Source organism: Pongo abelii, chromosome 21 (assembly GCF_028885655.2).
Source record: "Pongo abelii isolate AG06213 chromosome 21, NHGRI_mPonAbe1-v2.0_pri, whole genome shotgun sequence".
In the NCBI taxonomy this organism is placed as follows: domain Eukaryota; kingdom Metazoa; phylum Chordata; class Mammalia; order Primates; family Hominidae; genus Pongo; species Pongo abelii.
In genome coordinates, this window is record NC_072006.2 from 16,086,141 (window position 1) to 16,104,277 (window position 18,137).

The 18,137-nt window shown below is 36.1% G+C and overlaps 1 protein-coding gene across 4 annotated transcripts in view; it reads left to right on the plus strand.

Annotated features, from left to right (window-relative positions):
- The window catches only part of XRN2 (5'-3' exoribonuclease 2), an 85,809-nt gene that overhangs the window by 53,839 nt on the left and 13,833 nt on the right, over positions 1 to 18,137 (plus strand). For all 4 annotated transcript variants that reach the window (XM_054541497.2, NM_001133470.1, XM_054541496.2 and 1 more), the window contains 4 exon segments: positions 402 to 458; positions 8,096 to 8,164; positions 8,248 to 8,379; positions 10,676 to 10,803. In XM_054541497.2, the coding sequence (XP_054397472.1) occupies positions 402 to 458; positions 8,096 to 8,164; positions 8,248 to 8,379; positions 10,676 to 10,803 (386 nt within the window).

Below are 18,137 nucleotides of genomic sequence, written 5' to 3' on the forward strand. Positions count from 1 at the left end.
TTTTCTAGGTAATATTTCTAGGTGGTTTGTCAAGGTGGTTACACTGTGTTGTAATCCCAGTGGCAGTTTGTGAGAGATCTTGTTGCTCTACGTTTTGGCAAACCCTTGTCACAGCTTTAATTTCTGTCAGTCTGGTGGATGCTCATTGACATCTTATGGTTTATAGTTGCAGTTCTCTGAGTACTAATGAGATTGAATGCCTTAGGGTTGATAGTTAACCATTTCATTTATGTGGTACTTACTTTTTTTTTTTAAAGATATAAATGGTTTTTATTGTTTTTGTTAGTGCATTCTAATGATTTATCTTTTCTAAAGACTAACAAACATAGCAACATCTTATTTCCACTTACCTAAAAAGTTACAGTTTACAGATAGATGTTTCTTCTCTTGTTTCCTTCTAGAATAGTATGTTCTCCTGTTCCTATGTTAAGGGATCTGACACAGAACACTGTAGTCAGGTAAGTTTTCCAAAATTCCTGGTATTCACCCAGGACACAGCTCTGAACTTGCAAATCCATTTTAAAAGACCTTTGATTCACAAGGAAATGGCAGCTGTTAATCCACCAATGCTTCGAGATTGGAGAGTCCCTGTGTTGCAGACCTTAGAGCAGAGCCTCTTGACTCTAAATTATGTATATTGTTAAGGCTACTGATTTAACATGCTTGCTTATCTGTTTTCTGGTTTCCCATGACAACCTGTAATTCTTCCTGGATTAGGCAAGTGGGAGGTAAAGAGTAGGAGTATCTAGCAGTTTGTTATATAGGAACAAACAGAACTCTACACCCCAGAGGTTCACACAGCTTCCCTGTATTACAACAGACTATTTTACTTATGTTTATAATCATGGCCCTGCAGAGTTTGAAAACAAAAATATTCTGTAGTATATTTTAGTTAAGATGACATAGAACAGAATATATTTGTGAAAATTTTTATTAGCAATTATAAACTTAAAGGGCTAATTTCTTCTCTCTGGAAAACTAATTTATATCTCAGTTCGTTGGTGCTGACAGCATTTTCTATTGAGTAAAAATAATATAAAATGTAATATGACCATTTGGGCTGAAATCCAACAAATTGACTACTCATTTGTATTTTATAATGACAAATTTTGATGACAGAATTTAGTTGTCATTTCCTCCAATCTTTAGGTAAGACTAAAGCAAACACATCTCAGGTATTCAAGAATTTGATAAAAGCCTGCTAATCCTGAATCCTCCTTTTCCATCCATTTTTGTTTCTCTCCCCCTCAGGAAATATTTTAGATTTTTTTTTTTTAGATTTCCCTTTGTGAAGTATAAACATGTTTATTTCCTATCTTTAATGGATTCAGGTAGTAAATGATTGCCATTCTAGAAAGGCTTTTATTTAAAGAAAACTACTGTGAATTTGAAAAATCTTTCTGGATGAGTTGCTTACATTTATCTTTACGTATAATTTTTTGTTTATCTTTACACCTAATTTGTCCTGGCTCTTTGTCTTTGTGCTCTTTTGTTAAGGGTGGAGTACAGAATTGAAAGCCACGCTCCTAAACCCATCACCAACAATCTGGCTCTGACAGATTCAGTGTGAACACTGTGTATTAACCCTTGGGGTCTCTGGCTTTCATTAAAGCATTGGCGCTTCAGGCCAATTAATTCCACAGTTCTCTCTTTGGATTGTCACATGTTTGCTTGTGCTTCTTTTTCTGCATATATTCAAGGGCCTTCCTGCCTAACCCTCTAGAAATAGTTAATTCTACTTAACTTTCTAATTAGGATAGAGAGGCTTGCCCAGAGGAGAGTTACAGAATTAATGGAAACATTTTGGAATTTTTGTTTGGATGATGATGTTGTTGGTTGGTTGTTTCTGAGCCTAAAGGGGCCTTTGGTATTTAGTACACACTATGTTCACAAGATTATTAAATTCATAAAACAGGCCGGGTGCGGTGGCTCACACCTGTAATCCCAGCACTTTGGGAGGCCAGGGTGGTGGGTGGATCATCTGAGATCAGGAGTTCAAGACTAGCCTGGCCAACATGGTGAAACCCTATCTCTACTAAAACTACAAAAAATTAACGGCATGGTGGTGCATGCCTGTAGTCCCAGCTACTCAGGAGGCTGAGGTGAGAGAACCGCTTGAACCTGAGAGGCCGAGGCCTCAGTGAGCCAAGATCACGCCACTTGGGCAACAGAGCAAGACTCCATCTCAAAAAAAAAAAAAAAAAATGTATAAAACAAATTCCAGATCTAAATGCATATTCAGGTGTATATTGAAAATAACTTTATAATAAAATCAATTAAATTAGGTTAATTTGCTGAAGATTTGTGGGAGACCAAAGTTAACTTTTCCCTTAGGTAAAAGTAATTTTCAGTGTTTTCTCTGAAGGGTGGCAACATTGAGGCTGAGATCCAGTTTTTACAGCAGATTTTTGCATGTTTGTTTTAGAGCTTGTTGTACATTCCAGTGTTAAATTTGCTTTATAACTTTAACTTACAATTTTCAGATTTAAAAAATCTCAGAATATACTCACCAGTCATTTGCCAGTTATTTCTCTTTTGACTCCTGGCATTTTTTTCCTCTTCCTTATTTAAATACATCTAGTATTCCATTTGATATTTGAGAAATCGTTTCCTCAAGTTGAGTTTAGGTAAGTTCTTCCCATTGTATTCATTCTTATCTGTAGTGCTCAGAAGTATGTTATACAGGCTGTTGAAGTCCCTTAAATTCGTAGACAGACCCTTAGAGAATATAGTCAACTCTAACCTAGGAGATCATATTTTTTTCCCATTTCTAATTCCATAAATTACTCAACATATTAGCTTCTGCATGTGAGTTTTCCTCCCAATCTGTCATCTGGAGGGTAAGTGCATATGTGTGCTTTTACTTTTTCAAGGCCTGACGCACCTTGGCAGGGCCCTGGCTCTGTGCTTGAACCCCCAGGTCCTCAGGATGCTTCCTTCCTGCCCAGGCTGATCCCTTAAATACCCTTTGATCTCCGCCTCTTCCTCCTATTGTTTGGAGTGCTCTTCCTTTCTTTTCTCCACCTGCCCCATAGCCTGCTGTTTATTGCTTTGCTTTTCTTCTAAAGCATAATTTATACAGTTTTTATATGTGTTGCTTCCAGCAGTAGTGTTGTTAGGTTTTTGTTTTTTTTTTTCTCATAGCACCTAGCAGAGTTCTAAACCCATATTTAAAAAGCTCAGTTGTTCATAGTGTTGCAACCAGTGTTTGCCAAAGTCTTTGAAGAGCCTAAACTTTTTTTCTTCAGAGGAGTGTTTCTTAGACTTTTTGTATTCACTTTTGGATGAATCAGACAAGATATAGAATGTTTTATCCCTTCAAGGAGATTTTTTGTTTTAATGTGAATGTGTATGGAGATGGATTTTTTAAGTAACTATTTCTGCAGCATTTGCAAGGCTTATGCTTGGCAAGCAGATAACTCGAAATCCAAAGCCTGAAGGAAGTGGAATACATGCAGTCAGCAGTGGATTTGATGGTGGAAAACAGTTGGGAGGGTTTCCCTTACGATGCTGAATTGGTTAACCTCTTCTGATAGAATGTCACAATCCTATAAACTCTTTAAGTGTTTTAAAATGTCAAGTATATGAATCATGAGATTTTCCTGCAAGAACAGTTTGCCTTTGTATGCCAATTTAGCATTAATTATGGAATGTATCAGGGAAAGGTCGTGTAAAAATGAAACTTGATATTTGGAGTTTTCTGCTTTCTTTCTGAAGTGTGCTAACACTCTCTAACGGTAATACTTAAAATAGCATTTCTAAGGATAATTCTTAAAGCGAATCAGAGAAAGGTGTTCTATATTCCATTCCTTTTCTACTGAGACTTTGCTACAATATTTTCTTCTTACCAGCAGTGCTGAAAGTGCTACTTGTGGTATAAATAAAAGCACTGTTCAGTTTCCTTATTTTCAACCATGCTTAGGTTTTAAATTTTTATTTACTTTGCCCTTGATGTGTTTATGAAGACAATCAAGCATTTAAAATAGTGAGGTTACCTATCAAGGAAAGGATCTGTTATGCTACTTGGGGGAAAGCTGGTCTGGTACATAAAAGCTTGATGAGTCAACAATGTTTCACCTGCATTTGGAAAAAGTGGATAAAAATACTATTGTTTTAAAATACTTCAGTTTACAGAATTAGATGAAGCAATACAAATCTAAACACAAATCTCTTACCTCAGCTGGGCAGACTGTTGAGTCCATAGGCTGTGTTAACTCGTTTCCTTCCTCTGCTTCTCAGAGCTTGCATGAGGGTGCTTCTCTCTTTACCTCAGTATTACTTACTACTTCCCTAGATAAGCCTTCCACAAGTAAACCCTTTTGCTTCTGATGATGGAATTTAAATGACATAGACATGAAAAAAAGACCTTCAAAAGTTTGGGTCCATATAAAAAGTTACCTTTTTGAGTCTTTGCCTAATGGGTTCCTGCTTAGTCTGTGTGTTTGACTTTTAGGAAGTTTGTTTGAATCTGAGTCATGGCTGTTATCACATTGGAAAAATACATTTCTAAAAACATAATAGATCTTAGTATACATTTTTGGGAACAAATTAAGATACTAAGAATCTTTCAACCCTTGGAAGCTTAATCCATTTTAGGAGAGAGTGTGTCTTCAAATTGTTCTCAAAGATCCAAGGAAAAATGATATTAATACTTTGGTATCATAAATGGTGTCCTTGTCTTTGAATGGAAACTTCCAAACTTATTTTTAGATACTCCTTTTCTATCTCCTGATGGTTTGTATTGTATTAAGTGTGTAGATCCTTTTGTTGAATGTGGTTCTGAGGGGAAGTAGGGATGATCTTGGAGATTGTCCTATTGACTTGGAGAGTTTTTCCCTTTCAGAGCATGAGCATGAATAATGGAATTTTAAGAACAATTTTATTAAGGAATAATTGGAAAACAAATGGATTTGTTTTCTCAAACTTTAGTTTCAGCTGTCTTATTAAATCTCTTGTTATAACCATTCTCCTGCAGAAGTGATTATCTCTGTGACCCTGGGATTTTCTCTTCTCCCTGGGAGCTTATTACCTTGGCTATTACCTTTATTTTCTTAGTTTCACGTCTTTCTGTGCATGACTTGGAGATCTTCATCTGAGCTCGATCTCCATTCTAGTTCCAGCCTTACCATTTTATTTACTTTCCCAACATTCCCATCCAAGATGTGTGTCGGACTGTTGCTTAGGCTCTGTTGGTGACCTCTTTATGGGTGTCCCTCTGCTCTCTCGCACACTGCTGCTGGGTTGTTCTTTCTGAAATTATCTTTGATCACTTTTACGTCCTCATTGACTACTTGCAAAGGCATCACATTATACTCACACAAACCCTCCATGACCATAACCCACTTCAGTTACCTTTCTTCCTGCCCCACTTCTGCTCAAATGCGTTTTTACTCTAATTTAGCCCTTCTCAACTGGAGTTCCATGGGAGAATTCTGCCTTGAGATCTTAAAGCGTCTGTTGTATGTATCAGATTGTAGGTAGCAGTTTGTGTCCTGTATCTCTAGAATGATACTAGCTATGTTTTCTCCTTGGGAGAATTGAGAATGTACTCACTCATCATTTTTTGTAGGGCTTAATTCCCTCCCACGTCCCCATTGAGAAGGGCTGCACCAGTAAAACTGTACTGTTCCTTGGTCCTGGGACCCTTTCCATATCTTTGTTCCGTTTGTTTCCTCTGCCACCCTGTAACCAATCCTGTCTCATCTTAAACCGCAGCCTCTTGGATGATGTTTTCCTTGGTCCTCAGGTGAAATAATTCCTTCCCCCCAGTACACACATACCTTCAGTCCACACTGACAAAGATGTTTATATGGAAGGTGTATACACACACATGCTTTGACTCAGCATCTTTTCTGTGCCTGTTGTTGCATTTTCCACTTTCTTCCTTATTTCCCTTATTAGAAGGGGAGGCAGGCTTGATGCCTGGCGGTGTGCATAACCCCCCTCCCACCATGAACCGTGCATGCAATAGGTATTCTAATAGTTTGGCAAAGTGCTAAAAAAGCCCTGCTGAAACACAGATACCTGCTTCAAAACACTTTATTTGCAAGTCTTGCTTTGTTACTTGACTTTTTATCTGCAAAGCCCTAATGAGCACAAATACTTAACTACCATTTTCTCTGTCATCCTCTTAAACCTTTATCACTGCCTGTCCTACCTTGCCCTGCCCCATGCCATCTTGCCAGTAGAGAAAATCTGAGCTAAAGACAGTTACCAGTGAAGAGTGAGTTGTAAGAAGAACTAGTTGAGTAATAAGTATTGTTCAGCTGTTATTGAGCTCATGGTATATTTATTGTAAGTGAATCCATTTTTGTGTACTTAAAATGAAAATTTCTGTAAAGCAGATGGACTCTAGTTAAAGTGGCAGTATTCAGAAAGAAAACTGCTATCTAAAAATGTCAACCAGGTCAATAAAACTTTTTTTAAAAACCTTTTTAACTGACTGTAAGTGTAATCATTGGAGGAATTTTGAAAAATATTTAAAAAAAAGGAAACAAGTTACTAACTTATAGAGAAAAATCACTGATAATCGATTGATGAATATGTCTAGTCTGTTGTATATATGTTTCCCATGTCATTAAGGTCATTAAGTATTCTGTTAGTAAATTTTTTTTTTTTTTTTTCTTGAGACAGAGTCTCACTCTGTCACCCAGGCTGGAGTGCAGTGGTGTGGTCTTAGCTCACTGCAACCTCCGCCTCCCAGGTTCACGCTATTCTCCTGCCTCAGCCTCCCGAGTAGCTGGGACTACAGGCACCCACCACCATGCCTAGCTAATTTTTTGTATTTTTAGTAGTGACAGGGTTTCACCGTGTTAGCCAGGATGGTCTCGATCTCCTGACCTTGTGAGCCACTGCACCTGGCCTTCTATTATTAAATTTTTAAAAATATTATCTGAGTTCTTCCTAAAAAGGAAGAACTCTAGTTTTTTTAACCAGTCCACTGTCATTCATACACTTAGGTTTTATAGTCTTTGAAACATTATGAATAATAGTGTTATAAGTATCCTTAAGTATAAATCTGGTGTATAACCAGAGTCCTGGAAGAAGCATTGCTGTGTCAGAAGACAGACTTAGGTACTTACCAACCTTTGGGATAGGTAAACAAACATACATACCACAACCACTGCCATCACTACCAGAAAAGTTCGACCCAGCTTATACTCAAAGCCTGAGTGTATAGCTTTTAAAAATAGTCATATTGGCCGGGCGCGGTGGCTCATGTCTGTAATCCCATCACTTTGGGAAGCTGAGGTGGGTGGGTCTTATGAGTCCAGGAGTTCAAGACTATCTTGGGCCACGTGGGGAAACCCCATCTCTACAAAAAATACAAAAATTAGCCAGGCATGGTGTTGCATACCTGTAGTCTCAGCTATGAGAGAGGCTGAGGTGAGAGGATCTCTGAGCCTGGGAGGTTGAGACTGCAATGAGCTGTGAGCGTGCCACTGCACTCCAGCCTGGGCAACAGGGTGAGACCTGTCTCAAAAAAAAAAAAAAAAAAAGCATATTTGTGTAGTTTTCAAATGGTGAAAATTATTTTATTACTTAAAAATCACACATTAGGAGAGAAGGGTACAAGGTCCAACTGTGAAGTTTAATTTTTTTTGTAAGTCCGTCCCCCACCCACCATAGATTTCTTAGCTATTTGTGTGCATTTTTTGATTTTGCAAATATTTCTATTGGTATATCCATCTTTTCTTTATTAAAATAAGAGCTAATCTGCCTCAAGATGCTTTGGGGTTTTTGCAATGGACTGAACAAAATTAAAGGTTATTTTATTTTTATTTGTTGTTGTAAACTCTTCGACCTGTCTACAATATCATTTTGAAATTTGAGTTGGGGCAATGTCTGTTACTTCTGTCATCACCAATAGTCAGCTAGAACATGACTTTTCCCACAGAGAAAGTTACATGAAGGTTATATGTACCAGGAATTAGAGACAGTTTGGTGAGGAAGACATTTAGCCATTTGTCAAACCCATTTATTAACTAAAATAATTTTTGGAGAGGACTTAAATATGAAAAATACCTCAGTCTACATGATAATTAAGACAGGCTGATATAATCAGATCATTGAATTGCTTCTTGTTCTTTTCCAGTATTAATTTTAAAGACCCACAGTTTGCTGAAGATTACATTTTTAAAGCTGTAATGCTTCCAGGAGCAAGGTAACAACAGTAAATTACCTAGATTTATTTTGTACAAATGGCTTTCATCCCTATTACTAAGTGTTGTCTTTTTAAATGGTCAGAAAGCCAGCAGCAGTACTGAAACCTAGTGACTGGGAAAAATCCAGCAATGGACGGCAGTGGAAGCCTCAGCTTGGCTTTAACCGTGACCGGAGGCCTGTGCACCTGGATCAGGCAGCCTTCAGGACTTTGGGGTGAGTTGACAGTTTCTAGCCCTTGTATATTTTGCTTTTTCTGAATCATCCCATAAAACAAGTCAGTATTTATGCCATATATATATATTTTTTAACTTTATGAAAATACTGGGTTTGGGCTGGGCACGATGGCTCACTCCTGTAATCCCAGCACTTTGGGAGGCTGAGGCAGGCAGATCATGAGATCAAGACCATCCTGGCTAACACAGTGAAACCCCGTCTCTACTAAACAAAATACAAAAAGTTAGCCAGGTGTGGTGGCGGGCGCCTAGTGCCTGTAGTCCCAGTTACTCAGGAGGCTGAGACGGGAATTGCGTGAACCTGAGAGGCGGAGCTTGCAGTGAGCTGAGATTGCGTCACTGCACTCTAGCCTGGGCGACAGAGGGAGACTCCATCTAAACCAAAAAAAAAAAAAAAGGAAAAAAGAGAAAATACTGAGTCTGTTTCACACACATATTTTTGTCTCACCACCATGGCTGACCACCACTGCTACTATGTCCTCTCATAACATTGCTTACATGCTTAAAACCCAGCAAAGAGTGGAGCTCCATCTTTAAAACCTAAACAGACATTTTGGACAACACATTATTGTACGCCACAAACATCTAACAGACTATAAAATACAACTGTTTTGTAGATATTTTAATAACTTTGATACTGGTCTGCTTTTCTTCATTTTTAAAAATTAACTTCTCCATTTATGTATTGCTATATGTGTTGCATGAGAATTCTATTACTTTCTCTAAGACGTTTTACTATTTTTCTGACTGTTACTTCAAGGGAATAAAAGCTCCTCTTTACCCACAAGAAAGTTTTAGCTGAATTAATTAATGTATGATGGAGACTCTTTTTCAAGTGTTAACCAATACATTGGTATAGAAGCCTTCAGTCTCTTAAATTTTTGTTTGCCCAGTGCTTGAACAGTGGTATCTCATAGTTGCTTGAATTGGCATTTCCCTGCCTACTGAAATTATCTTTTAATATGTTTATTAGTAATTTGTATTTCCTCTCCTATGAATTTCCGATTTTTATCCTTTGCCCTTATTAGTTAACTGAATTGTCTTTTTCCTAGCTGTAGAAGATACTATAGAGAGAGGGGACTTGTAAACAATAACAGGTAAAGCTGGTATAGAAAGAGCAACAGGCTTGCCATAATATTAATGAGTTAGGATTCATGCATTAATAATGATAACTTATAAATAGATGTTTCCAATTAGTGGGGAAACCTTAAGATTCAAAAAATTATTTAGGCAGAAGGTCACCATCAACATGTAATTTATACAGCAAATATTAAGAGGGATAGTGTGGCAGAGTGATTAAGAGCATGGGTTTTAGATCTTAAATGTCTGGATTCAGATACCTTTTTTTTTTTTTAACCACTTAATATATTTGTGAACTTTACCGAACCACTCTGTGCCTCCATTTCCTTATGTCTGAAGTGGAGACAGTAATTGTACCTACATATTCTTAAAATTATGAAGTTGTAAGAATTAAGTGAGCCTAATGTCTGTCAAGCACTTAGGGTGGTTCCTAAATGCTATGTAAACATTAGCTGTTATTGTCACTGTTTTGGAAAATCTTCATTCTTAGTAGCAGTAAAAGAAATGCAGATTTAAAATAGTCTTAACTTTTTGCATTATTTTAACTATTTTGGAAAGCAACGTAGTATTTCCTCTAAATAGAGCAGTGAGTTCAGAAGATACTCTTAACCTTTGGTCCAAATTCCTACCTCTTGGATTTGTGAGGAGGAAATAATTTTAGATGAGCATAATTATATGCCCAAATATTTATATTGTATTGTAATCTATACTACTAGTACGAAATGAGAGAAATGGTTTAGTAAAGTGTAAGACATCAACATAGTATTCTATAGGTTTATGTGTTGGAATTACAAAGATGAAGAAGATACAGGCAAGTATTTGATATAGTAAATTAAAAATAGCAAGATGTAGAGTAGTCATGTATACAGTGATAGCAAGAACATGGATCCTTAAGGACAAAACTGAAACATAATGCAAAAAAAGAAAAATATTCATATTATTTTTTGTGTGATGTAAGTTGTAAATGTTTAAATGGTTATCAATTAAGAGTCTTGGTGTGGCAGGTGAACATTTGCTATCACTATTACCATTATGTAGTTTTGAGTTTTAATTATAAACCACCTTTTTGTTTGTATTATCTGAATCAGATCTGTTAGTGAAGACGTGGCTATGAGCATTTGTTTTATTTGTGTCAGTTGTGTTATGATGGGTATATCACTATACAATTTTTTTTTCTTGTGTTGGGTCCTTTATAGCCATGTTATGCCAAGAGGCTCAGGAACTGGCATTTACAGCAATGCTGCACCACCACCTGCGACTTACCAGGGAAACTTATACAGGCCGCTTTTGAGAGGACAAGCTCAGATTCCGAAACTTATGTCAAGTAAGCTTTTACAAATCGGTTATTTTACGTTATAAATTAGATATCACAGCAAATGTTGGTTTCTAATCTTCGTTGCTGAAAAAGATTTGTTGTATCAGTGCAGACAGTGAACTTTAAAAACACGTAAGTTAGAAGAGTTGTAAGAGAATACCTTATGCAAAATCTTTCATATATTTTTTAATCTTTATTTTTGTGGGTACATTGTAGCTGTATATGTTTATGGGGAACATGAGATATTTTGACACAGGCATACAATGAGTAATAATCACATGAGGGTAGATGGGGTATCCATCACCTCTAGCATTTATCCTTTGTGTTAGAAATAATCCAATTATATTCTTAGTTATTTTGAAATGTACAATTAAATTATTATTAACTATAGTCATCCTGCTGTGCTATCAAATACTAGATCTTATTCATGGTTTCTAACTATTTTTTCATAGCCATTAACCATCTTCCCCTCCCCAGCTCTTCCTCTACTACCCTTCCCAGCCTCTGGTAACCATCCTTCTACTCTCTGTCTCCACAAGTTCAGTTGTTTTAATTTGTAGCTCCCACAAATAGTGAGAACATGCAAAGTTTGTCTTTCTGTGCCTGACTTGTTTCATGTAACATAACGACCTCCATTTCCATCCACGTTGTTATAGGTGACAAGATCTCATTCTTTTTTGTGGCTGAACAGTACTCCATTGTGTATATGTACCACATTTTATTTATCCATTCATCTGTTGATGCACACTTAGGTTGCTTCCAAATCTTGGCTGCTGTGAATAGTGCTGCAGTAAATGTGGGAGTGCAGATGTCTCCTTGATGTACTGATTTCTCTTTTTTGGGGTATATACCTAGCATTAGGGATTGCTGGATCATATGGTAGCTCTATACTAATTTACATTCCCACCAGTGGTCCACGAGGGTTCCCTTTTCTCCACATCCTCACTGGCATTTGTTATTGCCTGTCTTTTGGATAAAAGCCATTTTAACTGGGGCAAGATGATACCTCATTGTAGTTTTGATTTTCATTTCTCTGATGATCAGTGATGTTGAGCAACTTTTTATATACCTGTTTGCCATTTGTACATCTTCTTTTGAGAAATGTCTATTCAGATCTTTTGCCCACTTTAAAATCAGATTGTTAGGTTTTTTTCCTATAGAGTTGTTTGAGCTCCTTACATATTCTGGTTATTAAACTCTTGTCAAATGGATAGTTTGCAGATATTTTCTCTCATTCCATGGTTGTCTCTTCACTTTGCTGATTGTTTCGTTTGCTGTGCAGAAGCTTTTTAACTTGATGTGATTACATTTGTTCATTTTTGCTTTGGTTGCCTGTGCTTGTGGGGTATTGCTCAAGAAATGTTTGCCCAAACCAATATCCTAGAGATTTTCCCCAAAGTTTTGTTGTAGCAGTTTCATAGATTTAAGTCTTTAAACTATTTTTATTTGATATTTGTATATGGTGAGAGATAAATTTATGGTTTTATTCTTCTGCATATGGATATCCAGTTTTCCCAGCACCATTTATTGAAGAGACTGTCCTTTCCTCAGTGTATGTTCTTGGTTCCTTTGTCGAAAATGAGTTCACCATAGATGTATGGATTTATTTCTGGGTTCTCTGTTGTGTTCCATTGGTCTGTTATCTGTTTTGATGCCGGTACCATACTGTTGTGGTTACTCTATTGCTCTGTAGTATATTTTGAAGTCAGGTAATGTGATTATTCCAGCTTTGTTCTTTTTGCTCAGGATAACTTTGATTATTCTGGGTCTGTTTTTCATCTTGACTATATATAGTTAAATGAATAAGATAATTTGGATTTCTTCCTTAATCTTCAGTTAACACAGGCAAAAAAGTATGTGGAAATGATTGCAATTTATTTCATTAATTCAAGTGCAATTAAATCAGATGTGATAGATATGTATCGTCATCACTTAGTTGCCTGAAAGACAAAAGTGTCCCTTTCTTGATTCAAATTGTATCAGTGCTACCTACAATATAGCCAGGCACTGCTTTAGAAAGACTATACCTTTAACCCTATAGTTCTGGAAGACCTTAGTCTTTCCTTAACCCTTCATAATCTGTTTTGTGGACAGGTCAGAAATGTTGACCACAAAAATAATTAACATGGCATTTGGATTGCAGTGGGAAAGGGAAAAGATAGTTGAATGTTAGACTTCATAGATTTTACATTAGTTTTAAATTGTGTTCCCATTTAATGTTATTTTTGAGCTCCATTGCTATGCCCATTTATCAAAGAAGTGTAAGTCATGTGCCAGTGTTTCTCAAAACGAATGTCTTCATGAAGGCTTTGTTTCTCCATTCCTGGTTGTCTGGTTGCTACAAGGGCAGCATGGGGGAGAAGAAACAGTGTGGCAAGATGCTCACGTTTGTTAAATCTGGGTGTCATATATCATTAAAACATTTTTTGTAAATGTTTGAAATATTTCATAAAAATTTGATTTCCAAAAAACAGAGTGATACTTTGTTATAGATACCTCTCAGAGCTGTTTTTAAACCGAAGCTGTACTTATTAAAGAACGTGCCAGGTTAAAATGGATAATTGATGGGAAATATTTGTACTGTGCACCTAGCACTGTTGTAATGCTAGTTAAGTTACACACCAGAAGTCCAGATTTTCTGGATGTAGTACCCAAGAAGAAATTGGTTCTATAGGTCTTACTCTTTCAGGGCCCTCTGTTTTTAGTGTATTCACTCTCTGTCTCTGTTCCTCTCTCTGGCGGTGTAGCTTTGCTGTATGGCTTAATGACATTGAGTGGAGCTTTGTGAGGCTCTATCATGAAAACTATGGACTTCTGTTCGGTGAAGCACAGAAGGGGCACAGAGGTACAGAGTCAGTGGTCCTGCGGGAATCTGCTTGGTGCAGTGGTTAACAGCTGCTTCCCGTAAGATTTAGCAAATAACATTTCTAGGTATTTCCATATATTCAGTATAAAGTCATACCATGTACAACAGGAGAGTCTAATCATTTTGAATGAGCTATCTTTGCCCTAAGATTTTACCAATAAATGGTGAAAGCATATCCAACATATTTTTAAAGCCAGCTGTTATTGACACATTCCTTATCAGTTTCTTTTTTCTTGTGACTTTTTACCATTTACATGGATACCATGGCCTTCTGCTTCTAGCAGAAGGATCATGTTCCAATAATAAGGGAAAGAAGCCAGAAGGTTCTTTTATTTATTAGCTTTACACCAAAGGAGAGAATTTCATGCCCTTAGGGGCCTACAGTTCTATAGTTCTTGGTCTGCCTTCTTTGGAAATGGACAACTCTTGTTTGCATCTGTGTATTTTATTTCAAATAGTGGAGTCCCCTCTCTACTTCTATTAATATTACTTTGGTTAAATAACTCCTTATTTGCCATTGTTGTGGCTGTTATTAGATTTAATGTGTACTTACAAAATACAAAATACTTATAGACTTTAATTAGAATCTATTCCAGTTAGAATATCTTTATTTCAGTTACGTCATGAAAAAATTGGGAGATACGTTTTGTAAGGTAGGGATTGATTTAGAGCAAGAAACAAGTACCCTCTGCCTCGTGACTTGTAAACATTGACTCAACTGAGGATTAGTGCTGGGACTCTAATGACATTTAACATCTTTTCAAAGGGCACAGGAATGGGAGGAGTGAAAAAGTTTATGGACAAAAAATTGGCAATCATGTGATATTTAAAGTGAGCCAACAAGTGGGGAATTTGGGCTACTCTAGGCTGAGAGAAAATAATGAGCTTTGAAGTACATGGCAAGTAGTTGGGTGGTATTAAGCATAGCATAACTGGTACAAAATTAGACTCGGAGCATACTCGGAACAGATTACGAGGGGAGGAGAGCTAATTTTTAAAATATTTTTAGTGATTTTTAAATATATTTTTAAAATGCATTTTTAACTACAGTACATGTTAATTGAATAAAATGTGGCATGTAGCAATAAAACATAAAAAACACCCATAATTCCACAGTCCTGAAATAAGCAGTGTTTCTTTTTATTATTTCATGTGTGCAAGTTTTGAAAATTAGATTATTGTACATGTATTTTTACATATACTTTTTTATTGAAATGTAATATATTTAAAGTGCCAAATCGAACTATACAGTGTAGTTTTTATGAAATGGGTATGTTCATGTATCCACCATTCAGATTCAGTAGAAACGCGTCAGTCCTCAGAAGCCCCCCATTGTGTCCTTTCCAGGCACTACCCCCTGCCCATTAAAGGGAACTGCTATCCTGACTGCAGTATCACAGTATCATACATTACCTTTTTGTTTTTTTAACATTATCTAATAGTTTAAAAAGCTGTTACATGACTACCCTTTTAAAAACTTGCCTTTTTTTCAGTCTTTGTTTCTGAGATTTATATTGCTTGTAGCAGTAGTTCATCCATTTTCTTTTTCTTTTTTTTTTTGGTCTCCCTGAGATGGAGTCTTGCTCTGTTGCCCAGGCTGGAGTGCAGTGGCACAACCTTGGCTCACTACAACCTCCACCTTCTAGGTTCAAGCAGTTCTGCCTCAGCCTCTTGAGTAGCTGGGATTACAGGCATGTGCCACCACACCTGGCTAATTTTTGTATTTTTAATAGAGATAGGGTTTCACCATGTTGGCCAGGCTGGTCTCCAACTCCTGACCTCGTGATCTGCCCGCCTCGTCCTCACAAAGCGCTGCAGTTACAGGCATGAGCCACCGCGCCCAGCAGTTCATCTATTTTCATTGCTTATAGCGTTGAATCATAGGACTATATCACCATTTATTTACCTATCCAGTAGGAATAGCATTTGGATTGGTTTCTGGTTTGAGGTTGCTGGATTGGACTGCTGTGAAACCTGTGCGTCCTTCAATGCACATATGTAAACACTCATGATGGGTATGTACTCCATAGGAGTGGAATTGCAAGACTGAAGGATTGTGTGTATGTTCAGCTTTAGTGAATGAAAGTGCCAGACACATTTCCCAAATCACATTCAGTTTGTATGAATTTACACTCCTCCAGCAGTGTAGGAGAGTTCTGATTGCTTCATGTTGTTGCCAACCCTTGGTGTTGTCAGTCTTTGCACTTTTAGCTATTTGACTAAGCAGGGAGTGAGTATCTCACCGAGCTTTTAGTTAGCATCTTCTTGGTAACTAAGTAGAGCATTTTTAAAAATGTTTATTGACCATTTGGATATTTTTGTTTGTGTGATGTAGTGTTCAAGGTTTGTGTGGTTTTTTTGAATTGGGTTGTCTATCTTTTTGTTTTGTAGGCGTTCTTATATTCTGGTTATGAGAGTAGTTTTATATTGGAAATATCTTTTTCCACTTGGCAATTTGCCTTTTTACTTTTTTATTGGTGTCATATGATGAATAGAGGTTTATGCCAGCATTTAGGGAATGTGGGTGAAGGGGATGTGGGAATTCTTTGTACTCATCTTGTAACTTTTAAGTTTGAAATCATCACAATAAAAAATTCAGGACAAAAAGAATTAATACTATATAATTGATGTGTTTTGATGTTTTAAGTAACAGTATCTTAAATATCATTTTCTAATTGCTTGTTTGTATGTAGAAATAAAGTTGTTTTTTTGATATTTGTATCTGACATCCTTACTAGATTCATTTCTTCTAATAGTTTGTATGTTCTTTGAAATTTTTTTGTGTACACAATTATGTCATCTCCAAGTAGTGACCATTTTATTTATTTTCTAATCTTAATGCCTTTTTTGTTTGTTTTTTGTTTTGCTTTATTGCACAAGCTAGGACCTCATAATTAATAAAAGTGATGATGGTAGATATTTCATTCCCAATCAGTTTTAAGGGGGAGACTTTTACTATTTCATCATTAAATATTATGTTTGCTGCAGTTTTTTTCTGTGTAGATAACCTTTGTCAGATTGAGGAAGTTCTTCTATTCTTTGTTTCTAGTGGGCATTGAATTTTATCAGATGCTTTTTTTCTCTAAAACCTGGGGGTTTTGTTTGTTTTTTCTTTGTTGTGTTAATATGGTAAATTACACTGATTGATTTTGAAATATTAAACCAACATGGCATTTCTGGAGTAAACCTAATTTCTGGAATATATCATCTTTTTATATGTCACTACATTCTATGTGTCAGTGTATGGTGGGATTTTTAAAATCTATGTATTATGAGGGAGATTAGTTTTATTTCCCTTTTTTGGACGTTCTGGGGTAGGGTTTTTCTGGCCTTGTAAAACAAGTTAGAAAATATTTTCTACATTTTTGTTCTCTGTATGAGTTATCGTAAGATTGTTGTCATTTCTTAATTTTTAGAAGAATTCAATGGTCAAGCCAGTTGGGCTTAGAGATTCCTTTATGAAAAGGTTTTCAATTATAGATTCAAATTTTTTAGTTCTGGCTTTTCAGATTTTTCAGTAATTCTTATGTTGGTTTTGGTAAGTTCTTTTTTTTTTTTTTTTTTTTTTTTTGGTGGGAATGTGCCCATTCTAAAATTTCAAATTTATTGCCAGAAATTGTTCATAAGATTTTTGAATATATTTTTAATGACTGTAAGATTTCAAAATTAAGTGCTGATACTGGTAATATATAGTCACTCTTCTTTTCTTGATTAGTGTTGCTAGGATCTATTTAATTTTTTTTGAGAACCTATTTAATTTTATTGTTTTTTTTCCCCCAATGAACTAACCTTTGGCTTTGTTGATATATAGATATTTCTTCTTTTCCCTCCATGTACATTTGTTTTCTATTGATTTCTGCTTTTGTCTTCCTTATTCTCTTCTACTTTTTTGGGAGATGAAATTGGCATTCTTTTTCCAAGTTTTTGAGATGGAGACTTAGGTAATTTATTTTTGGTCTTTTCCAATATATGCACTTCAGTGTTACAGATTTCTCTCTAATCACTTTAGCCTTATCCCACAAAGTTTTGTCTCACATATTTATTATCATTTAGTTCATGGTATTTTCTGATTTTTATTTTTTATTATTTACCCATGGATTATTTAGAAGTATATTGCTTAATTTTTTTTTTAATTTATAGGGCTTTTCCAATAATCTTTTAAAAATATATTTATTTCTTAACTGCAGGCTAAATTTCTAGAAATGGTATTGCTGGATCAGAAGGTATGGTGAATTTCTAGACTTTTGGTCAGTATCACCACATTAACCTCTAAATAAGAGTATACCAATTTATACTTCCTACAATAGCATGTGAGAATGTCTAATATCCCACTCCCACCAATACCAGGTGTATTTTTATTTATTTATTATTTATTTTTTTGAGACGGAGTCTTGCTCTTTCGCCCAGGCTGGAGTGCAGTGGCGCAATCTTGGCTCACTGCAAGCTCCGCCTCCCGGGTTCATGCCATTCTCCTGCC